Raw genomic sequence first — 24,080 nt, forward strand, 5'->3', positions numbered from 1 at the left:
GACAACTCTCCAGACTTCCTTTAAAGGAGCAGCAGTTTAGTCCATGTTGGTGGGACCAGGTCACTGACTGTTCTCTTAGTTATAGGGTGGGTGCTGTGGTTGTTTTCAGCCATGTCAGTGGGCCTTAAAACACAAGCTGTAGGATCCCTTGAAATATCCATTTACTTTGCAGGCAGAGTGGTCCAGTGATAGCAGCAGGGGAGTGAGTGTTAGGACTCTTAGCTTTGCTACTGACTTGTGTGACTTCGGGCATGCCACTTAACCTCACTCTGCCTCATGGTGCCCATCTGTGAAATGGGGACAATATTTACTTTGCAGGGAGCTTGTGAGGCTTCACTAATCCTTATAACATGCACTCAAATCCTCGGGAGCAGCATGGCACATTTTTAATGAGGCGGCCTGGTAGCATTAGTCCCGACACTGGGTGTCACCTCTGAGCTATGGCTGTGTTGCCTTTAGCAACTTGCCTGCTGCTTGTATTCTTTTCCTGGGGCTTGTCCTTTTACCAGCAGAAATGCGGAAAAACCAGTTTGTGGTTATTGCTGCACTTCCCTTCACGCCCACTGAGTCGGCCTTCTCCTCCTCCTCAGCCTGCACACACTTCGGCCTCTGACTGCATTCTCTCTGCTGCACTCTGTCAACCTAATAGGATTCACGCTCCAATTTTATTAACCCTACTGCTTCTCCGTCCCTGCCCCAAAAGTCTTCTCCTGGCCTCTTCTCCCTTGGGCGAGCCAGTGGATTGGTCATAGGTAGAAGCCATAGATAACTGCCTTCCTGGCCCTGCCCAAGGGCAGCTTGTGGACTCAATGGCTGGAACTGATGACAAGAATACGAAAACTCTAAGGGAGGTGTGGAGAAGAGCTGAAAATGCCTTGTGCGCAGACTGTGAGAAGCCAGGTGAGTCTCTGAGGGCTCCGTAACATGGGTGGCAGAAGAGGCTGCAATAGAGAGACAGGACAGTTAGCAGAGATGGGTCTAAATTGGGGCTTGGCATGGGGGAGAGAGTTCCAGGGGAGGGGCAGCTAGAATAGCCAGCTGTGGGGTGAAGCTGAGGTGTGGGTGTTGGAAACTGTCCCATTTGTGGAGGGAGCAGTGCATCAGTTTGTGGTGGTTTAGTACAGGCTGTCTGAAGGAGTTCCTCCTCCGGGAAGCAGGAAGGTATGGTGGGAGTCTTTTTGGCCTACCTGAACACTAGGTGCAGGGACTTGTTTTGTGTGTGTGGAGATGATACCTGGGGAAGAGATCCTACTGTGCTGGAGGAAGAACAGGGACTTCCTGCTGCTTGAAGTGCAGGAAGATAGGGAGATTTTGCAACCACCCCACTCTGTCATGTCAGAGCTGAGAAATGACTTGAGGTCAGGTCTGGTCAGGACTTGACAGAGAAGCTTCTAAGAAATTGCAGACGCTGCAGAAAGTGGTGGGAGTGGTTCAGAAAGCCGTCCTCTCCTCAGAACCTCCTGCCAAGGAGACATTGTTCTACTACTGGAAGTGTCATCTTTTGAAAGGAACAGAAATCCAAGATCCTAATCCTGGAGGAACATTAAAAGACCATGTGGCACTTCCAGGAAAATGAGGATGTTAGCCTCAAATTCAATTTTTGGTAATTAATCAGATTTTACCTTCCTAAATTCCTACTAATTTCAGTTGGATTCAGTGTTGTTCTTTAGGACCTGTGTTGAACAGTGTTGTGTGTTGCTGTGCATTATTAAATACTTGCCACGTCCCACCCCAGAGGTGGCTGCATTTCTGTATGGAATGAGTGATTCTTGGAGAGAAAGAAAGAGAGAGCCTGTAAAATGTTTTGGGGTGCTTCCAAATAAAAGGGACACTATGAATATAAGATCATTATCCGACTGCTTGGAGCAGTGGGAAGGATGGAATGGTGGTACATTTTATTAGCTGGTGTCTACTCCCCAGCAGGTGACTAATAGCTCACAGGAAACTGTGGTTTTGCAGCCCTCTGCATCTGTTTCCCTGGGAGCCTTGACAGCACATTTCTCAGTCATGATCTAGCTCCCTTGAGACACTGCCACTAATCCCCTTATTATTTGCCCTTAGATCCTGACTGGGCATCATATACATTGGGTGTCTTTATCTGCCTGAACTGCTCAGGGATCCACCGCAATATCCCTAACATCAGCAAAGTCAAGTCCCTGAGGATGGACCATTGGGACGAGGTCCAGGTGCAGGTGAGAGTCTCCCTACCTGCATCCCAGCTGCACAGCAATTCAAGTCTGGATTCTTTGGGCACAGCCCTCAATTTCTTGGGTCCTGGGAAAGGGAAACTACATGATCAGGTCTTATGCCTCGTGCTGTCAGACATTCCCTGTGATGTCATAAGTTGCCTCGTTAATACCCAGTGGAGATCATTCCCTCCAACCCATCTTCCCTCAGTGTGATGGATGACGCACTTACCTTGCACTTGGTGGGCAGAGTGTAGAGCAGGGGTGGGCAATAATTTTTGATGGGGACCACTCCAAGATTTTAGTAAGTGGTCAAGGGTCTGGGATGGAGGTTGAGTGCAGAAGAGAGCTCAGGATCAGGGACTGGGATGCAGGAGGGGGTGTGGAGACTGAGAGGGAGTTTGGGTGAAGGAAAAGGTTGTGATCTGGGCCAAGGGAATGGGGTGCAGAGTTGGAGAGGGGGTATGGGTGCTGGAGAGGATTCTGGCCTGGGCAGAGGTGTAGGAGGGGGTGCAGGGTCTGTGAGGGAGTTGTGACCTGTGGGGGGGCAGGGGAGATGCAGAGGGTTTGGGTGATGACATGGAGCAAGGGACTAGGGTGCAGGGTTGGGGAGGGCGTATGAGTGCAGGAGAGGATTCTGTCCTGGGGAAGAGGTGTAGAAGGAGGTGCAGGAATTGTGGGAGGGAATTGTGACCTGGAGGAAGGGGGCTGAGGAGGTGCAGAGGGTTTGTGAGGTGACCTGGGGCAGGAGGGGGTGGTGGCCTGGGGCAGAGAGTTGGAGGGAGAGAAGAGAGAGAGGGGGGTGGGGTGCCAGGGGCAAGCTCTGGCCAGAAGAAACTTACCTAGGTGGGACTCCCAGCCAACAGACCTGCCTGCCAGCAGCCCCAGACCGCTCATAGCAGCTAGCTGCTCCCTGTGGGTCTCTGCTCCAGTTTGGGGGAGGGGCTGGGAAGGCTTCATTCACTGCCTCTGCCCCCCAGCAAAATCTTTCAGTTTCTATTGGCCAGAAACTGGCCTCCCCATCCCCCAGAGCAGCAGATGCTTAAAGCGGCGTGGGGCTGCTCTGTGCCTGAACGTCCCAGTGGGGTGGGCTGTGGGCTGGATCCAGCCCGTGGGCTATATCTTGCCCACTTCTGTTGTAGACCATGGCTCTGCATTATTCCTATGCCATATTATTTTATGACTAGGGTGGAAGTCTGCTGAAACATACCCTGCCAAGATGCAGTGTCCCCTTTGCTGCACACTACTCATTTCCTCCCAGCCAGCATCATGGAGATCAAGCCCTAGGTCTCATGCAGGACTCAATAGTCCAAGCACGGCACCACTTCCCCCTCACCATGGAAGTCTCCACACTCTGGGAAAAACTTCCAAATAGTGCAGGACCCAAAGGGACAAAGAGATCTATGGGAGCTCGACTTCTCCACCCACAGTTCCTCTGGCCACTCACCAGGTCTCTGAGGCAGCCATGCAAGGTGCTGGGATCTCTGGGATATGATCCCAAAAGGCTTTGCTGCTGCCACAATAAATTGCAGCATTAGTGTGCGCTTGAGATGTACTAGCAAGAGCATGTAGCATGCCAAGTGCCACCACACTAACCTCTTTGGGGATAATTACGTTGGGCTAATAAATACAATTGCCCTAAGGCGCTAACACAGACAAGGCCTTTCAGAGTTGAGAGAAACCCAGCCGCCTGTAGCCTCTCTTCCAGGGACATGTCAGTGGATAGGAACATAGCTGTTGGAACTAGAGGTGTGGGGGATGCTCCTGCAGCCCCTGGCTTGAAGTGGTTTCTAACATATCCGCCAGGATTTACAGTTTGGTTCAGTGGCTCTATCCCTACCCCCAATAGAAATTGTTCCAGCGCCCCTAGATGGGAAAGGGTGCCTGCTGAGAGCTCATTAGATGGCTACATGTGGTGCGGGGAGGGGAGGGGGGGAAAGCCCACAGGAGCATTTGTATCAAAGGGAAGGTGCTAACTCTCTTGTCGTATTTTGCAGTTCCTGGAGCAGCATGGGAACGCGGTGGCTAAAGCCACTTATGAGGCTCATATCCCCATTTACTATTACCAGCCAACCTATGCGGACTGCCAGTAAGAGCAATTACTTAAAAGAGGGTGGTTGCTTCTGGGGTCCTTTGTCTATCCCTAAGCCCCACTTTTTGTCGCCCCCCACCCCACCCCGCCACAGAGTCCTGAGGGAGCAGTGGATACGGGCCAAGTACGAGCGCAAGGAATTCACTGAGCCAGGGAGAGAGCTGCCGTATTCAAATGGTAAGAGCACAGCTCAGATTTATCCCTCACATCTAAACTGCCCCAGCCCTGGCAGGGTCTTGACAGGGCACTGTCATGAGAAAGCTCGCAGCTCACATACAGGCTTGTACTTACTGGATATTTATTTTGAGGAAGCTCATGCAGCTGGCAGCTTGGCTAGGCACTGCTACAATGAGGCTCGCAGCACTAGCGTCCCATCTGGCACTGATGAGGCACTGAAGTGATGAGGTTCACAGGCCTAGTCTGGCCAGGGCCTCTTGCTAAGGGATCACAGTCTTCCTCCACTCCACTCCCAAAGACCACAGCTGGCATTTTTGAAGTTGCCTTGTCAGTGCAGCAAGGTAAACTCCTGCACCTGAGGGTAGGCAGAACGAGGCAGGCAGCATGCTGGGTCAGTGCCAAGTGCCTAGGTGTGGCGGGCTTGCTGGGTTGGGAGGCTGAGGCTACATGCAGAAAGCCAGCCCTCATGCACTCATCAGGCACAGCAAGGCAGGCTCCCTGCAGGTGGGGAGGCCTGAGGGGACTGCGCTTGGTGAACATCTGCTCCATTGCTAGGTGGAGGTGCCTGCTAGGGAGCTGGGAGACACACCAAGGAGCACTGCCCATGGAGAGGTTAAGATCCTCATCCCTCCTCCTTCCCCTCACACATTCCCTCCTTTGTCCATCTATAGCAGGCACAAGAGAGGTCGGCCCAGGCCTCCATTCCCTCAGACAGAACTTTCCTTGGGAGAGATTCTCCTCACGGCACTCCACAATGGGGCAGGACACACACTCTATATACAAATGCTGGCTAGTTGTATCTCTCTACTGCCCATTGTGCCCATGAGGGAACCTTCTCAGACTGGCCTCTCTGTTCCTAGGGCTGAAGGAAGGGATCCTATGGAAACGGGGCCGGGACAACGGGCAGTTCTTACCCCGCAGGTTTCTCTTGTCTGAGCGAGAAGGCTGTCTCAAATACTTTGCCAAACCGGACGTGAGTATGGTCTGCTTGGAGGGCAGGTCCTTCCTCTCAGTGCAGCCCAAGTTAGGGAAAGCTCCCCTTGCTGGCATTAGGGAGACATTTCTATCCTTCCCATAAAGTCTGAGGACTGCTCTTTTACACTCAGGGTATGTCAACACTACAGAGTTTTGTGGGAAACACAGCTGTTTTTCTGACAAAACTTGCGGAACGTCCACACTGCAATTGCGTTCTTCCGCAAGAAAATTGAAAAAACAGAGAGGGTTTTCTGACATTGGTAAACCTCTTTCTACAAGGAAGAAGCCATTTTCCGAACGAGCTCTTTCGCAAAAAGGCATGTGTGGACAGGGAAGAGGGAGTTATTTCAGAAGACGAGGAAAGAAGAAAAAACACAGATGCCCTGGTGGCCATTCTGTCCATAACAGTCACAGTTTACATGCAAGAAAGTGCCCATTCAGTGTGGACGCTCTTTCAAAAAAGCAGATCGCTTTTTCGATGCACTTTTGTAGTATGGACACTCTCTTTTGGCAGAAGTTTTTCCGGAAGATCTTTTCCGAAAAAAGCTTCTTCTGAAAGAAGCCTATAGTCTAGACCCGTGTTTCCCAACCAGGGTTCCGTGGAACCCTGGGGTTCCGCAGACCACCATCAGGGGTTCCGTGAGAAATTGTGGAATAAATAAATAAAAACTTTTTTTCTTACAATGTAAGCTGACATATATATATATAACAGCTCTTTACAAATACATTTTCTTGACAATAATTTAGCAGTAATTGAATTGCACTCCCTGCTGTCAACTTTTTCGGGCCAAGCAAACGTTTTCATAGGTGGGGGTTCCTTGGGATATGAAAAATTATTGTTGGGGTTCCTCCATTGGAAAAATGTTGGGAATGAGTGGTCTAGATGTAGCCTTGGTATCCCCAACTCTGGGACCCAGAGCCCCTTACTGGTAAAAGGAAGAGCCTGTCCATTCTCTACAGTCTCAGAGGGATTCTCTCTCCATGCGGCCAGCACACCCCAACCTGGGGAGAGAGGCCATACCTTGTACGAAGGAGACATTACTCTTCTCCCTTTCACAGACAGTGTACCCCCGCCTCTGAGATACTCCTTTGCTAGTACTAGCAAAGCCTTTCCATTCTCTGTGTCCTGTAAACTCCTCTCCCCTTACCTAGTCAGTGCACCTCAGTCACTAGCCAGCAGTTTCTCTCCCCTCTGTGTCCTTAGGGCAAGATCTCACCGATTCCATTTCCTTTCTCAGGCAAAAGAGCCCAAAATCAATATTAAAATTGACACAATCAATGCCACATTCCAGCCAGTGAAGATCAGGAACCCCAATGGCCTGCAGATCAGCTACCTCAAGGACAACAAGACCCGCAATATCTTTCTCTACCATGAGGATGGAAAGGTACTGCTGGCCTTCAGTAGTAGCAGGCGCTGGGGAAGGGAGGAGAATGCTGTAGGAAAATGTTGGCAGAATTGCTGTATTAAATGTATGAACGTGGCCTGTGCATGGGAGGGGTGGTGTCACTGGAGGGAAAGGGGCAGGAGGGCTGGCTGGGGATGAGTTGCTCTAGGGCAGGGGTTCTCACACTAGTGATACCGTGACCCCCCTCTCCATTGCTGCAACCAGCCTCTCAGTTGCTCGCAACCCCCCTCTAATTTGTTTGCGATCCCCCTCTAAGTTGCTTGCAACCTGCCGGGGTGGTCGGGACCCACAATTTGAGAAACGCTGCTCTAGGGCAGTGTTTCTCAACCTTTTTTTGCTCATGGCCTCCTTCTGAGCCTCGTTTACCTCTGTGGCCCCCTCGTAACCGCTGTTAGTAGGAAAAAAAAGGTACATAATTTACCTAATGTTCCGTTTTTTCCATGTGGCCCCCTACAGGTAGGGCATGGCCCCTGGGGAGCCATATGGCCCACGGTTGAGAACCACTGCTCTAGGGTACAATTTGGGAGTCTGGTATAGAGGCTTTTGGGAGGAAGTGAGGAACGCTGTGTGAGTGTGGGCCATGGGAAAACTCACACATACTCCTGAGGCGCTGTTTGGTGGGGTGGTTCAGCGCTGGCCACTCTGAGGTGCTCTTACCCGTGCTGCTTCCCTCCCCAGGAGATAGTGGACTGGTTCAATGCGATACGCGCAGTGCAGTTTCATTACCTGAAGGTGGCATTTCCCATTGCTGGTGACAGTGAGGTAAGAAGAGATCTGCTGGTATCAAATGCCACCAAGCTAGAGGAACTTAGCTGTTCTCTCAGGGCCCTCCAGGGAAGGACTCCCCATTGGGAGTTGGCACCCTACCAGTGCTGGGGTTTGAGGGGCCTGAGATGGGCAGAGAAGAGCTGCTCTCTGACATGCCCCACAGAGACAGCCCGCTTCCTTGAGAAAACAGGGCAGGTGACATTAGCAGATGATTAAGATGGAGAAGAGAAGAGCTGGTGCACTGGGAGCAGGCTGAGCCGGAGGGACTGAACACGAACTAGCTGAAGTGAAAGGTGTGCTGGAGCCGCTGGGATAGACTGTTCTCCTTTTATGCAGATCAAAAGCCGACTAATGCAGAATTTCCTGAAGGAGGGATACATGGAGAAGACAGGCCCCAAGGTAAGGTGGGATGGCCTAAGGAATCTAACTGCCACAGACACAGTAGGGTTCCTGTCCTGCTTGTGTGCATGTCAGCATCTTCATGTTTGTCTTTCTATCTCCAGACTTCTCAAAGACCCATGGCAAGGTTGCGCCGTGCCTCAGCTAGGGCGCAGCGTGGGTCTTGTCAGGGAATAGTGAGGGTGGCAATGAGGAGATGCAAAGTTAGGTGAACGTGGAGGCTGAATTCGTTACTCATCCCACGAGAATGGGTTCATCAAGTGTGTACATACAGGCATGTGTAGCGTGGAGACTGAACTTCCCTGTCACCTGAGCTCTGGGGCCCTTTGCCTGAGAAGTCTGCATGTCGGTGGGGAAACCCAGGGTTGAAAGTTTACTGAATTCCCTCCCCACCTCAGCGGAAGTGTGCTCCCTCCTGGGCGGGAATTTTGAGCCCATTTTATGGTGTCTAGAAGAAGGCAGGATTTGAATGAAATATGGTAGCAATTTCCCTCCCTGCCCTGCAGAGGGTGCTCTCCTCCTATAAATGTCTCCTTTTCACCTCCACAGCAGAGAGAGGCCTTTAAGAAGCGCTGGTTCACACTGGATCGCCGCAGACTCATGTACTTCAAGGATCCACTGGTAAGTCAGAGGTTGGACTTCATCCAGCTTTATAGATGGGCTCTGGGGTGAAGAACAGCCAGATGGTCCCTTTCTCTGGTCCGGTGGAGGCAAGACACAATTCCCTAAATGTCCATCAATGGACACTTGGCCTACCCATTCCACACGTATTCCCCTCCCCAATCATACCATTTCCTGTGCTTGCATTAGTTCTGAAAGCAATGGCGACTGGGTTATAATGGAGGAAGTGATGCTATCTCAGTACAGCAGAAAGGAGGATAGGAGACCTTGTTTATCCAGCCACCCTCTGGGTAACGCCCCTTAATGCCCTTCTAATAACACCTCCAGTTCCTCCCTTCACATTCTTTGATTTCTTGTTCTAGAGCAGTGTTTCTGAACCTTTTTTTTATTTAAATAAAATACTTTTTTTTTAATTATAAGTATCCCCAGTACCTACCATTTTCAGACACACACAAAAATTTTCTACCATTGCAACACATTTGTTTAAACAACTTAATCGTAGCCAGGCAGATGATGACATTTTTGTGTGTAAAAAGTAGAAAAATAATAAAACACTAAAATTTAAAACAAAAAATCAGTTTTCTCCAAATTTCAGTTGTGTTAATGCACCCCCCCAGATTTCTCTCGAGTACCGCTAAGTGTTTTCGTACCACTGGTTGAGAAACACTGTTATAAAGATTACTGCACCACTCCCTGCTTCCCAAATCTCTTCCCCTCTTAGTTGCTTCTTCTGAGTATAACTCTCCTGGTGTTATGAATCACCAGCTCCCTTTATCTGCTTCATTGTCACCTTCCTCCCAGACTTTTTGCACTCACCTGTTTTGTCCCCTCTTCCCAACTCCCTTAGCTCAGGTGTTTCTGGGCCACATCTGTTTGGATTAGGGATGGGTGAGGCTTACCAGTTATGGTTAACTGAAGGGGGCTGGCACTCCAGTCCCCCTCCCATTTAATTGGTTAACCAGTTAAACATCATTAAACTAAATAAAGGGGATTTTACATCCCTAGTTTGGACGTCTGCAAATCCCTCCCCATGACAAATCTGCCTTTCCCTCCTACTCTGTAGGATGCATTTGCTAAAGGCGAGGTGTTTGTGGGCAGTAGGAAGCAGGGATACAGCGTCAACCCAGGGCTGCCACCAGGAACTCAGGGCAGCTTCTCCTGGCAGTATGGCCTCACTATTGTCACCCCAGACCGGGAGTATCTCTTCACCTGCGAGACAGAGAGCGACCAGCAGGACTGGATTGCGGCCTTCAGTCAGGTCATCGAGCAGCCCATGACCCCCCAGGAGTATGCAAGTAAGTGCCAGGAGGCTGTTCACTTCTCTCCACCTGTACCTGCCTACCCGCCTCATAACAGAGAGCACTGTGGCTAGCCTGTCTCCCTGCTCTGATACATCCTGTTTGCCTTCCCTACAGTTGAAGCCTACTTCAAGCTCAGCTCCTAGGAACACCTTGGAGAACCGGACTGCAGCTCTGCTCTGCGCAAGCCCTTTGGTAGGGTGCTTTGGGAGAGAAGAGGGGCTGTGCACCAGAGAATCTAGACTCCCCTAGGACCTCACAGTTTGGAGCACTTTTTCTTAAACAGATCAGCCAACCTCCCTCTGTGGTGAGGGGTCCAATTAGGCTGTACCCCTATACATGGAAGACACATTCCAATAATGAACACTTGAAGCAACCGTCCCCTGAGACCACTCCTAAGCAATGATGTGATCTAATTGGAGACTGGCAGGGTCTGCCAACCAATCAGGCTTTGAAGGTTTGAGTACCAGGAATGGGGGGAGGGGTCATCTTTTAAACTTCCGTTATCGCTCCTTACTGGAAAAGGGGAAACCCTCATCCAAGTGGAAATAGCCAAGTACTCTATCAACATGGGTGGTTTGCAGGGTGGAGCCGAGCTCTGGCAGGGAGCAGACACTAGTCTAGAAGCACTTATAACATTACAAGGGAAATTGCTCCTCAGCTGCTTAGGGAGAATTGAATCCTTCTGGAAATACGACGTTTGACATTTTGCCATCTAGGAAGGATGTTTAGAAAATTAGTTCTACTGCCAGCACCTTCTTTTTCATTGGCCAAGGCTGCTGCATTCGATAACCCAATTCAACTACCACAGCCTTGTCAAGTCACATATTCACAGGCGACCCTCCTGCAAAATTCTGCTACAGAGATTAAGCAGCTGGTGTGGATGTGTTTATATATGTGAGGGAGTCACTGATACTAGTGGGGAGAAGACACAGCATGACTATAGACAGAATTGCAAAGGGGGAAACTGTTGTCATTCTGAGCTGTATGTTGTCATGTTGTGTGTGTTCTGTGACCATACTACCTAGCTTGCATCTTTTTAGCAACAGACCTCAAAGCACTTTACAAAGGAACAAGTAGAATTATCCCCGGTTTATAGATGGAGAAGCTGAAGCACAGGGAGTGAAATAACTTATGCAAGGTCACGCAACAGACTGTGATAGAGCCCAAAACAAAACCCAGGTCTTCTCATTCCTAGTTCAGGGTAGGTCTACACTACAGCACTAATTCGAACTAACTTAGTTCAAATTAGTTAATTTGAACTAAGCTAATTCAAACTAGTGCATCTAGACCTAAAAACTAGTTCGAATTAGCATTTTGCTAATTCAAACTTCCATGTCCACATTGAGTGGACCCTGAACTGAGGTTAAGGATGGCCGGAAGCAGTGCCGGAAAGGCATCAGATTAGGACTTAGGGTATGTCTACACTACAAAGTTAGTTCGAACTAACGGACGTTAGTTCGAACTAACTTTAATAGGTGCTACACTAGCGCTCCGCTAGTTCGAATTTGAATCGAACTAGCGGAGCGCTTAGTTCGAACTAGGTAAACCTCATTTTACGAGGACTAACGCCTAGTTCGAACTAGCTAGTTCGAACTAAGGGCTGTGTAGCCCTTTAGTTCGAACTAGTGGGAGGCTAGCCCTCCCCAGGTTTCCCTGGTGGCCACTCTGGCCAACACCAGGGAAACTCTATGCCCCCCTCCCGGCCCCGGACCCCTTAAAGGGGCACGGGCTGGCTACGGTGCCCGTGCCAGGTGCAAGCCTGCCAGCACCCAGCTAGCAGACCCTGCACCTGGCACGGCACAGAGCCACCCACCCGATGCCCCCCAGCCCACCCCCTCTTCCCGGGACCAGGCTGGCGGCTCCCGGGAGCTTGCCCTGGACCGCAAGAGGCGGGCACCTTCTTGGGCTAGTGCGGACATCGTGGACCTCGTCCACGATCTCCGCACTAGGCACAGGAAAGTGGCCGTCTAGGGCAGGAGAGCTGCCAGCCTGGCCACCCAGGACCAGGTGTGCATGAAAATCAAGGGGGTCCACTGAGACCCCCGACACTGAGCCCTGAGCTTACAATGGCCGTACTGGGTCAGACCAAAGGTCCATCTAGCCCAGTAGCCTGTCTGCCAACAGCGGCCAACCCTAGGGACCCTGGAGGGGATGGACCGAAGACAATGACCAAGCCATTTGTCTCGTGCCATCCCTCTCCAGCCTTCCACAAACTTTGGGCAGGGACACCACTCCTACCCTCAGCTAATAGGACTCCATGGACCCAACCTCCATGACTTGATCTCACTTCCCTTTAAACTCTGTTCTAGTTGTAGCCTTCACAGCCTCCTGCAGCAAGGAGTTCCACAGGTTAACTATTTGCTTTGTCAAGAACAACTTTCTCTTACTAGTTTCAAGCCTGATACCCATTCCTTTCCTTTGGTGTCCTCTAGTCCTTCTTTATGGGAACTCAGGAAGAACTTTTCTGAATGCACCCTCTCCACCCAACCCCTGCTTTTAGAGACCTCTATCCTGTCCCCCCTCCGTCTCCTCTTTTCTAAGCTGAACAGTCCCAGTCTCTGTAGCCTTTCTTCATCTGGGACCTGTTCCCAACCCCTGATCATGTTAGTTGCCCTCCCCTCTCCCAGCCTTTCTCTTCCCCTCTCCCACCTCCTTTTCCCAGTCTCCCCCAGTTTTTTTCAATAAAGACAGAGTCAATGTTGGAAGAAACGTTATCTTTATTTTGTACATCAATAAGAAGGGGGGCTAGGGAAGGGTAAGTGGAAGGAGGTGAGGGAGGAATGGGGTACGAGCCCCCGATGGGGAGGACTGGGCTGGCTCTGCGGGCTTCTGGGGGTGGAAGCTCTCCTGCAGCCCCCCAATTACTCCCTCTCCCTAGATGGCAGCCTGCGGCAAGTGCAGCCGGGCTGATGGCCGAGTGGTGTGATGTGCCCAGTGTGGGCACTCAGGGCAATCCAAGCCAGAACTTCTTTGCAAGCGGGGCACCCCTTAGAACTGTGTGTCCGGGGTGGGGGTTGGGACCCTTTAAGCGCAGCCCTCGGCTAGCCTGAGACAGCATCTCCACGCTCTAAGTCCTCCTTTTATGCCCTGCCGGCACTGCTTCCGGCCATCCTTAAGCCCTGTTCAGAGTCCACTCAATGTGGACTTACTAGTTCGAACTAGCAAAACGCTAGTTCGAACTAGTTTTTAGTTCTAGATGCGTTAGTTCGAACTAGCTTAGTTTGAATTAACTAATTCGAACTAAGTTAGTTCGAACTAGCGCTGTAGTGTAGACGTACCCTTAGAGTGTGGAGCTGTTGTCTCAGGCTAGCTGAGGGCTGTGCTTAAAGGGTCCCGACCCCCACCCCGGACAGACAGTTCTCAGGGGTTCCCCGCCTGCAAAGCAGTCCTGGCTTGGAGTGCCCTGAGTGCCCACACTCGGCACATCACAGCACTCGGTCATCAGCCCGGCTGCATTTGCCGCAGGCTGCCATCCGGGGGGGGGGTCAATCGGGGGGCTGCAGGAGAGCTTCCACCCCGAGGAGCCCGCAGAGCCACCCCAGTCCTTCCCCATCGGGGGCTCGTACCCCATTCCTCCCTCACCTCCTTCCACTTATCCCTCCCTAGCCCTCCTTCCTGATGTACAAAATAAAGGACACATGTGTTCAAAAACAGAAACTCTCTTTATTGAACAAAACTCAGGGAGACTGGGAAAAGGAGGTGGGAGAGGGGAAGAGAGAGGGTGGGAGAGGAGAGGGCAACTAAAATGATCAGGGGTTTGAAACAGGTCCCATATGAAGAGAGGCTAAAGAGATTGGGACTTCTCAGTTTATTAAAGAGGAGACGGAGGGAGGATATGATAGAGGTCTGTAAAAGCATGAGTGGTGTGGAGAGGGTGCATAAAGAAAAGTTCTTCATTAGTTCCCATAATAGAAGGACTAGAGGACACCAAATGAAATGAATGGGTAGCAGGCTTCAAACTAATAACAGAAAGTTTTTCTTCACAAAGCAAATAGTCAACCTGTGGAACTTCTTGCTGCAGGAGGCTGTAAAGGCTAGAACTATAACAAAGTTTAAAGAAAAGTTAGATAAAGTCATGGAGGCTGGGTCCATGGAGTGGTATTAGCCAAGGGATAGAAATGGTGTCCCTGGCCTCTGTTTGTGGAAGGCTGGAGATGGATGGCACGAGACAAATGGCTTGGTCATTGTTTCAGTCCATCCCCTCCAGGGTCCCTAGTGTTGGCCACTGTCGGCAGACAAGCTACTGAGCTAGATGGACCTTTGGTCTGACGAAGTACGGCCATTCTGAGCTCAGGGCTCAGGGTCGGAGGTCTCACTGGACCACCCTGATTTTCATGCAGACCTGCTCCTGGGTTGCCAGGCTGGCAGCTCTCCTGCCCTAGATGGCCACTTTCCTGTGCCTAGTGCGGAGGTCGTGGATGATGTCCACGATGTCCGCACTAGACCAGGTGGGCGCCCGCCTCTTGTGAACCCGGGCAGGCTCCCGGGAGCCGCCAGCCTGGTCCCGGGAAGAGGCGGAGGGCTGGGTGGCAGCGGGTGGCTGGTTCATGCCGTGCCAGGTGCAGGGTCTGCTGGCTGGGTGCTGGCAGGCTTGCACCTGGCACAGGCACCGTAGCCAGCCCGTGCCCCTTTAAGGGCTCCGGGGCCAGGAGGGGGCAGACGAGTTTCCCTGGTGGTGCCCAGAGTGGGAAAGCTGGGGAGGGCTAGCCTCCCACTAGTTCGAATTAAGTGGCCACACAGCCCTTAATTCGAACTGCTTAATTCGAACTAGGCGTTAGTCCTCGTAGAATGAGGTTTACCTAGTTTGAATTAAGCGCTCCGCTAGTTCGAATTAAGTTCAAACTAGCGGTTTGTATGTGTAGCGCCTATCAAAGTTAATTCAAACTAACGTCTGTTAGTTCAAATTAACTTTGTAGTGTAGACATACCCTCAGTTCTTTAGCCAGTAGGCCTTACTGCCTCCATGGGGGTGTAACACACTGGACTGGCATGTGGGTTCATTTTCTCATGCTAGTACCTGGCCCCAACAATTAGACCAGCCTGCAACTTATCCACAGCTAAAGAAGTTCTTCATTAGCTCGAGCAGTAAAGACTTGTGTTTTGGAGCCTGGAAATTGCAGGTTCAACTGATATCTGATATCTCCGTGGTTCGTTACACAAGCAGCTAACTGAAGTTAACGGTGCACTCAGTAATGTTATATGCTTATAAAGAAATAAATTTGAAAAATCTCATTGTAGTTTATTGCTGGTTAAGTGAATTCCTGTTCTGTTAAATGTTAACCCTAAGGACTCTTTCCTGGAGGAAAGAAGATAATGTGATAGCAGAAAAAATGGGGCGTAGTCCGTATTTTTCTACGGTGAGGCCATGACTGTTTCCATCAGAGTCAAGCTACCCCCTACAAAGAATGAATATAGCAATTTTTCCCGTTCCTTCTCTGTCTCTGTTGGGATCTCTTTCTGCCTTTGGCCTGGAACCACTGTAATCCGAGGGACTTTCCATCTTCTGACTGGAGAACACCTCACATTCAGGGACAAAGATGGTGGATGACAGCCTCACTCCCCTGGCATGATGGCCTTCTCTTCCATGAGGCTAAAGCTCATCTGTGCGAGAGCCAGAGCTCTCTCAGGGGCTAGTGTGAGATTGTGGAATGAACTCCCCCAGGAACTAAAGACCAACACAAACTTCACCTGTCCCTCTGTAAGTGCAAGCTGTGTTTCTTTGCTCTGCGTTCTCCCATAAAAACAGCAATATGTACATTAAAAAGACTCAGGGTACGTCTACACTAGTTCGTTAGTTCGAGCTAGGTAGGGTAATTAGGGCAAGCGGAGTTGCAAATGAAGCCTGGGATTTAAATATCCTCGTGGAATGAGAAGTAATGGTAGTTCAAATTAGGATCTTTAATTCGAACTACCTACTCCGTGCTGCATGTAGCTGCGGGCACGGAGTTCGGACTAAGGGGGATTTAAAAATGGCTGCGCCCGGGAACATGCAAATGAAGCCTGGGATATTTAAATCCCAGACTTCATTTGCAACTCCGCTTGCCCTAATTACTCTACCTAGCTTGAACTAACGAGCTAGTATAGACGTACCCTCAGAGGGGTAGCCGTGTTAGTCTGTAACTGAAAAAACAAAAAATAAAGAATAGTCTTGCAGCACCTTAGGGTATGTCTACTATGTCTTTGGTCCACCTCCTCCGGGGCACCTGGCACTGGCTACTGTCGGCAGACAGGCTACTGGGCTAGATGGACCTTTCATCTGACCCGGTACGGCCATTCTTATGTTCTTATGTACACTACAGCGTTATTTTGAAATATCTAATTTCAAAATAGCTTATTTAGAAATAACGCATCTACACACAAAATGCATTTCTAAATAGCTTTTTGCTATTTTGAAATAGCGCATCTACGCTGAGTGGACACTGAATCACATTTAAGGCCAGCCGGAACCAGGTCCGGCAGGGCATCAGATCAGGAGTTACTTTGTGCAGCTGCTGCCTGTGGCTATCTGAGGCCTGTGCTTAAAGGGACCCCCACCCACCCACCCAGACAGCCGGTTCTCAGCTTTCCTTTGCTTGCTTGTATGCCTCAGTGAGGGACAGCAAAGCATTTTGTCTCTGCGTGCTCTGGTTGCCTTAATTTGGGACACCACAGCACTCTGCAACATGGAGCCAGAGCTGCCCTGGGCACTCTGGTACTTCTCTTGGACACGTTGCTGTGAGCCTGGCTGCACTTTCTGCAGGCTGCCATCCGAGGTCCATCGGGAGGCTGTCAGTATCCAGGAGGCCCTGCGGTAGAGCTTCCACCCTGAGGAGCACTAAGAGCCTCCCTGGTCTGCCCCACTGGGGGCTTTTGCCTCATTCCTCCCTCACATCCTTCCACTTACCCCTCCCTAACCCCCCTTCCTGATGTCAAATAAAATACATGTATTTTCATGAACACAAACTCTCTTTATTTAACAAAATGGGGAGGGGGGGAATGAAACTCTGGTGAGAGTGGGGAGAGAGGAAGAGAGAGGGTGGGAGAGGGGAGGGGAAGAACTGGGAGAAGGGGGCTGGAAGGGGGATGCAAGGGGAAGAAGGAGGAGGGGAAGCTCAGGGGTGGAGGTCTCACTGGACCAACTTGATTGACATGCGAACCTGCTCCTGGGTTCACATGTGGTCTTTGGTGGCCAGGCTGGCAGCTATCCTGCCATAGACAGCTGCATTCCTCTGTCTAGTGTGGAGATCATGGACGTTGGGGGCATCCCCCCCAAACCTGAATAAGGTCCATGATCTCCATCCTCGACCAGGAAGGCGCCTGCTTTCTCCAGCCCCTGGCAGGCTCCTGGGAGCTGGCAGATTACTCCTGGGGAGCGGTGGAGGGCTGCCTGCCAGTGGCTTGCTGGCTCATGCTTCGGGGCCACTGGGTCAGGAGCAGTGACTGCTGACTTTGGGCTGGCAGGCTTGGAGCTGGCATAGACACTGTGGCCAGAGTCTACCCTTTTAAGGGCTCCGGGGAAGGGAGTGGAGTGTTCTTGGTTGAGGCCAGAGTGGCCACCAAGGCACCCTGGGAAGGCTGGAGGCCCCCTATTTTGAAATAAGTGTCTACACAGCATTTATTTTGAAATAGCTATTTTGAATTTGGCGTTATTCCTCATAGAATGAAGTTTACCAATTTCAAAATAAGCCCTCTGCTATTTCGATTTAATTTTGAAATAGCGGTTTGGCTGTGTAGACGCTGGCAAAGTTATTTCAAAATAAGGGCTGTTATTTTGAAATAACTTTGCTGTGTAGACATACCCTCAGAGACTACATTTCTTGTTAGTCTCTAAGGTGCTGTAAGACTTATTTGTTATTTTTTAAGTTTTTTCTATTAAAAACAACAACAACAACCCCAAACAAAACCCTGCCAAAACAAATGATAGGCCTGTACTATGCAAACATGGGTTTTGCTTATGTAAGTCCAGCCCCAAAGCATGGCTGTTCCCTAAGAAGTAGTGGAGTGTGTGGACATGCACAATCCCCTTCATCTGTGTAGACGCGGGCAGTTACTTTGGGCTAGTCAATTTCTAAAATGGCGACCAGCTGGGAACATGCAAATCAAGCACGGGATAATTAAATCCCGGGCTTGATTTGCAATTCCAGTCGCTCTCATTAACCTCCCTAGATCGATCTAGGGGGCTAGTGTAGACGTACCCATAGTTCCTAAAGGCTCCAGCAGCAGGCTGCTGCTGTTTGCAGTCTGGTGACTCTTCCCCTGAAGTAAATCTATTCATTTAAAAGTGAAAAACCTTCCAGTTTGCCAGACTGATTAGTATAACATTGTGAAAGCCCCATTAAGTGGTAATGAAACCATTTAACAGGCATTTGCTATCTTTTTTCCTGACAAAAACAGTTGTGCATTGCTATGTCTACTGAATCTTTAACGTTTGTTTTAAATATTTCATTAGAGTCTTGCTGAATATTATAAAATCACATTTCTAAAAAAAATCCATGTACAGTTATTTTGATGCACAATCTGAGTATTCAGCATAAACTTAAAAAACAACAAATAGTCTGGTAGCACTTTATAGACTAACAAAACATGTAGATGGTATCATGAGCTTTCGTGGGCACAGCCCAGTTCTTCAGATGACTGGAGTCATTCAGCATTAACCTTAAATGCTTGGCTCTTCAGACATACAGTTTTTCACATAAATTCTTCAAAAGAGCACCCTTCTCTAAAATACACATTTTAATTTTAATTACTATAGAACTAAAACTTTCTTCCAAAGTCTTCCTGTCCTTTCTATCCATCCCTCTTTTCCTTTCACACACCCCCCCCCCCCACACACACCTTGAAGAGAGCTCTTAAAGGGACAACATTCCTTTTCTTACAGATAGTGGACAAATGACTTTCCTTTTTTACTTCTGAGTATTTGATGAACTAGTTTTAAGAGAATCCTCCACCAAAATCACTACCTTACTAAGATACAACATCCTTTGATATGCCTACAATCTTTGGAAACATTTTAAGATAAACGTAGTGAAATTTCATAAACATGTCTTGTTATGAAAATCACACAAATAAATTAGTAAATAACAAATAGTCTGGTAGCACTTTAAAGACTAATAAAACAGATGGTATCATGAGCTTTTGTGGGCACAGACCACTTCTTCAGATGACCAGAGTGTTGGATATCCAGAACTAAAATCAAGAGAGGAGAAGGAAGGGTGGAAGGGAGGAAAAAATGTGAGGGGGGAAACAAGAAGAGGCAGTGGGTATAAAAATATCAAGGGGAAAGCCCAGCTGGAATGTAACTGGAAAAACAAATAGTCCATAAGAAACTAAAGACTAGATGTCAAAAGAGGCAGATAAGAACCATCAGTAGGCAATTATAGAGGAAGAATACTAACACCAGATACTATACAAAGAACCATTGGCACCTTCATTGTTTAGTAGATTGATAATGTCCCAGCCATCCAGTATCTTTATTTAAACCATTAGCATGAATCATAGAACCATAGAGCTGGAAGAGACTCAGAAGGTCATCAAGTCCAGCCCCCTGCTCTAGGCAGGACAAATACCAACTAAATCAACCCAGCCAGGGCTTTGTCAAGCCAAGACTTAAACACCTCTAGGGATGGAGACTCCACTACTTCCCTAGGTAACCCATTCCAGTGCTTCACCACCCTCCTAGTGAAATAGTTTTTCCTAATATTCAACCTGGACCTCTCCCACCACAACTTGAGACCATTGCTCCTTGTTCTGCCATCTGTCACTACTGAGAACAGCCTCTCTCCATCCTCTTTGGAACCTCCCTTCAGGAAGTTGAAGGCTGCTATCAAATCCCCCCTCACTCTTTGCTTCTGCAGACTAAACAGACCCAACTCCCTCAGCCTCTCCTCGTAGGTCATATGCTCCAGCCCCCTAATCATTTTGGTTGCCCTCCAATGAGTCCACATCCCTCTCCAATGAGTCCACATCCTTTTTGTGGGGGGGGGGGGGCAGAACTGGACACACTACTCCAGAGCTGAATAAAGGGGAATAATGACATCTCTGGATCTGCTGGCAATGCTCCTCTTAAGTATCAAACTTGAGAGTGAATTCTAGTTCTAGTCCTCCCCTGTGTATTTGGCTTGTGTTCCCTTTTTTAAAATCAACTTTTATGACGACACTAAACTGCTCTGACTGATTAATTTAAAATAATGTCTTTGTTTCAGTGAGTTTAAATATATAGTAATCTGGAATGATTACTTTATGAAGGCTCAAGAGTATATTTAAATTATAAAATCAGCTTAGAAATATTGATAAAGAAAATGTAAAACAGAGAAGGGCTGCATTATGTATTCCATAATATTTAACGTTGTATTCAGCAGGATAACTGATGTGCCCTTACTACAAAGTTTTTGCAAATAAACCTCTGATAAACCTCAGGAGATATCAAAAAAACCTGAGACCGACATTTTTTATTGCCAAATGTAATGCTTTTAAATAAATACCTTCTGGGTGTTGAGTCTTCACAATCTGGAAAACTTGTTACATTTTCTTTCGAAAGAAACTTTAAAAAAGGGTTTCCCCCCCCCAAATGTCGTGCTAGATTTGGGTTATGGGATTTGGTAGGAATAGATGAACAGAGAGAAGAGGGTGACTATGGCTATGTCTAGACTGCAGGCTTCTTTCGAAAGAGGCTCTTTCGAAAGCATCTTTCGAAAGAGCCTCTTTCAAAAGATCGCGTCTAGACTGCAGGCGGATCTTTCGAAAGAGAAATCCGCTTTTTCGAAAGAGAGCACCCAGCGAGTCTGGATGCTCTCTTTCGAAGACGGCCTCTTTACATTGAAGAACGCCTTCTTTCAAAAGAGGAGCTTTCGAAAGAAGGCGTTCTTCCTCGTAAATTGAGGTTTACCGCCATCGAAAGAAAAGCCGCGTTCTTTCGAAATAATTTTGAAAGAACGCGGCTTGAGTCTGGACGCAGGGGAAGTTTTTTCGGGAAAAGGCTACTTTTCCCGAAAAAACCCCTGAGTCTGGACACGGCCTATGGGGAAGAGGTGGAGTGGGGTCAGGAGGAGGAGGTTGGGGGCAGAGGAGTGGGATCAGGAGGAGGAGGCAGGACCTGGGTGGAACAGGGGTGGAATATGGGTGGGGCCACATGCTAAGGAGTTTGCCTTCCCAAGCACCAGCTTCACCTATTACCCATGTTGGGGGGGGGGGGGTCTAATGATATCAGTCGTTGGGTGTCTAGAAGCAGTGATCACGCCCCATAAAGTGCTATTGAAAATGGGACGAGTGGTGGACTCCAGTCACATCAGCAGCAGGAAAATTTGTATCCAGGTGTGATTATTGATGGGGCATATGTGGGGCTTTACAAATCAAAGCACCTACTGCATTGATTCAACCACAAATTCTACTCCACAATATGTCCAGTCCACCAAAGTCCCCCTTGGAAAAGGAAGCTGTATGTAAGCCTCTTTCCCATCCTTCTCCCCTACCAGGTTAGGGGCAGAGGAGCAGTATACCAGCTGCCTTGACAATACCCTGGCTTTTCCCATCTGACTCTGGGATGCAATTACTTTCCCTGACATTCTCAGCCAGCAAAGGAGTGGGAGTTTCATTCTACATCTAAAACCTCTTTGAAAAGGGTGAAAGAAGAAGTAGCAGCTGCAGAGAGGAAAATTAGAGGCAGGATAAAAAGCCTGAAACAAAGGAATGAAAGAAAAACAAAAGAAGAAGGAGAGATAAGGAGAAAGCTCTGAAGATGGGTGGAGGGTGGGAGAAATCTAATGTAATTCCTCACCTAGTGGCTGAGAGCCCAATACAAACTCTAAGAGCATTGACACTTCGGTGTTAAGCTGTGAGTTAGACAAGTTTCTCCACCCAGAAAGGAGGATGAGATAGTATTTGGGGGGGGGGGGGAGATCACAATTTTCCTGTTACTTTTTCCAAGCTGAGAGGAAGGAAAGATACGGAGAAAAGTCAAATTGCTTGCCCACTGAGGAGGAATTTCTGTCAGTCTCCAAGGGTGAGTGAACACCAAAGAAGAGGAGAAGAAGATGAAGATAGCAGATGGCACCTCACCATAGATGGAAGTGGATTTGGCTATCCTAGCTCTGAAGGGACACTCCGTGGTGCCATGACAACTGGTAAGGAATCCCGCTGAGCCGGGTTTGTAAAGGACTGGGATGCCCTAATGGCTGTACAGTTTGGTGTGAGAAATAGCCTCTCCCTGAATGTTTTAGTGTCTTCACCGCACTCCTTCCTTCCCCAGCTATCCACATATTGAGTCTACGGGAGCCGCTCACAGCAGGGAGAAATGTATCTTGGGCACAGCACTCTGTAGCTTCTCTCATTGAGCAGAACGTGTGTTGTGACCCTGGCCCAGGGATGGCCGAGGGTGGAGAGGAAGCTCAGAGTAGTAATTTCTCAGATAACGGTACTAGCCTAGAGGAGGAGAGTCCACTTACTGGGCTCTTGGGAACCATCCTGATAGCCATGTGCCTTTTTGGGATGACCGGGAATGTCTATACACTAGTGGTAGCATCCAGAGTTGTGTCTGGCCGCTCAGCTGGCTCCCTATGGGTCTATGTGGTCAACCTGGCCCTGGCTGACCTACTCTACCTCTCCACCATCCCCTTCGTGGTGTGCACATACTTTTCCCGGGATTGGTTCTATGGGGATGTGGGCTGCAGGCTCTTGCTCAGCCTGGATCTGCTCACCATGCACGCCAGCAATTTCATGCTGACAGCCATGAGCCTGGAGAGGTACTGGGCAGTGACCAGGCCACTGAGGGCCAGGCAAGCTGGGAACAGCTGCCGCAAACTCACCAGCCTGGCCCTCTGGCTCCTCTCGCTGCTGCTGACTGTGCCCATGATGGTCATGATCCAACTGCGGGACAGCGGCAGCCACAACAAGCGGATCTGCTTCCCTACCTGGACGCCTGAGGCCTTCCGGGTTTACCTCACAGTGCTCTTCACCACCAGCATTCTGGCTCCTGGGCTGATCCTGGGCATCCTGCACTTCCGCCTTGCCTGAGCCTACTGGACCTCAGTGGCAGCCATGCAGCCGCGGGCGGCAGGACGGGTCTTGAAGCAGAAGCTGTTCTGCAGGCTCTTCAGCATCATCGTAACCTACTGGGCCTGCTTTGTACCCTTCTGGGCCTGGCAACTCACTAAGCTGTACTGGACGGAGGGCCTGTGGATCAGCCCTACCACCCAGGCATACCTCAATTTCGGAGTGACCTGCCTGACCTACGGCAACAGCTGCATCAACCCATTCCTCTACATCCTGCTCACCAGGAACTACCGCGAGTACCTGGCTCATTGCGGGGAGCGGCAAGCGTGGGAACGGCCCCCTCTTCCCAAAGGGGAAGCAGGGTAGAGACCAAGCAGAAGACAAACCCATGACATCCAAGGAACTGCCATGGGCAAGGAAGGGGAAACCTCTGGCAATGAAACTCCAAGAAGAGCTGCTGCCAGGACTTAATGCAGCTTGCTGTTAATGCATAGTGGCCTCACAAGAAATATTAAATGCTTTTCCAGCTCTGCCTTCTGCACTTACCTGCTGTGTCTCCTCCTCTCTTTATCGATGGTCGTTGCCCTGGCACCTCTTCTTCTCAAATGTCTCAGAGCCCCTGCTCATTCACTGGACCTTATAGCCCCCTCCCACAGTCTCACTTAACCTCCCAGCCCTTGGGCCTGCCAACTTATGATTTGCAGAAAACTGAACCCTCTGGCCCTGCTCCAGCTCCACTCCTTCACAGAGGCCCTGCCCCCCCCCCCCCCCCCCGCTCTCCCTCCTCCCTCCATTGCTTGCTCTTCCCCATGCCTGCTTACTCACACATTTTCACTGGGCTAGGATGGAGGAGGGCAGGATGCAGGCTCTGGGTAGCTGAGCTGGGACTGGGGATTGGGTGTGTGAGGGGGTACGGGCTAAGGACTATGAGCTTTGAAGTGAGGCCAGAAATGAGGGGTTCAGGATGTGTGAAGGGGCTCCAAGATGGGGTAGAGAGGTTGGGTATGGAAGAGGGTGAAGGCTCTGGCTGGGGGTGTGTGACGTAGTGGGGGTACTTGCTGGGCTGTGGTGACCCCTGCTGTCTGGAGCAAGACCCAGCAGGGAAAACCTCACTATGCAAAGGTAATGCCAAACTTGTTGAACCAGACACCCCCCATGGAGAGGAACAAAGGAAGGTGGAATGCTGCCCT

General features: G+C 49.6%; 1 protein-coding gene, 1 long non-coding RNA gene and 1 pseudogene across 2 annotated transcripts; 2 read left to right on the forward strand and 1 right to left on the reverse strand.

Moving 5' to 3' along the window:
* Positions 1–10,862, forward strand: LOC102460744 (arf-GAP with dual PH domain-containing protein 1-like). The gene is made up of 11 exons (XM_006118927.5): positions 1–900; positions 2,062–2,192; positions 4,184–4,275; positions 4,373–4,455; positions 5,316–5,428; positions 6,669–6,815; positions 7,515–7,598; positions 7,941–8,003; positions 8,553–8,624; positions 9,688–9,919; positions 10,040–10,862. The coding sequence occupies exons 1-11, from the start codon at positions 810–812 to the stop codon at positions 10,066–10,068; spliced, it is 1,137 nt and encodes a 378-aa protein (XP_006118989.2). The 5' UTR covers positions 1–809; the 3' UTR covers positions 10,069–10,862.
* LOC142830719 (uncharacterized) lies at positions 778–23,562 on the reverse strand. Its single transcript, XR_012906164.2, has 3 exons — positions 23,437–23,562; positions 2,209–2,274; positions 778–941 (listed from the first exon to the last, which is right to left on the reverse strand). It is a non-coding gene; the product is annotated as an uncharacterized LOC142830719 (long non-coding RNA).
* Positions 22,240–23,422, forward strand: LOC102450698 (urotensin-2 receptor-like; annotated as a pseudogene).
* Positions 23,563–24,080: the final 518 nt, after the last annotated feature.

This window comes from Pelodiscus sinensis, chromosome 1, assembly GCF_052426305.1.
Source record: "Pelodiscus sinensis isolate ZL-2025 chromosome 1, ASM5242630v1, whole genome shotgun sequence".
In the NCBI taxonomy this organism is placed as follows: domain Eukaryota; kingdom Metazoa; phylum Chordata; order Testudines; family Trionychidae; genus Pelodiscus; species Pelodiscus sinensis.

Bases quoted from the DNA above. Each gene is read 5' to 3' on its own strand.
- LOC102460744 (XM_006118927.5), top strand. From the start codon at position 810: ATGGCTGGAACTGATGACAAGAATACGAAAACTCTAAGGGAGGTGTGG. The intron at 6,816-7,514 runs GTACTGCTGGCC...TTCCCTCCCCAG, and splicing joins TCTACCATGAGGATGGAAAG to GAGATAGTGGACTGGTTCAA. The intron at 7,599-7,940 runs GTAAGAAGAGAT...CCTTTTATGCAG, and splicing joins CCATTGCTGGTGACAGTGAG to ATCAAAAGCCGACTAATGCA.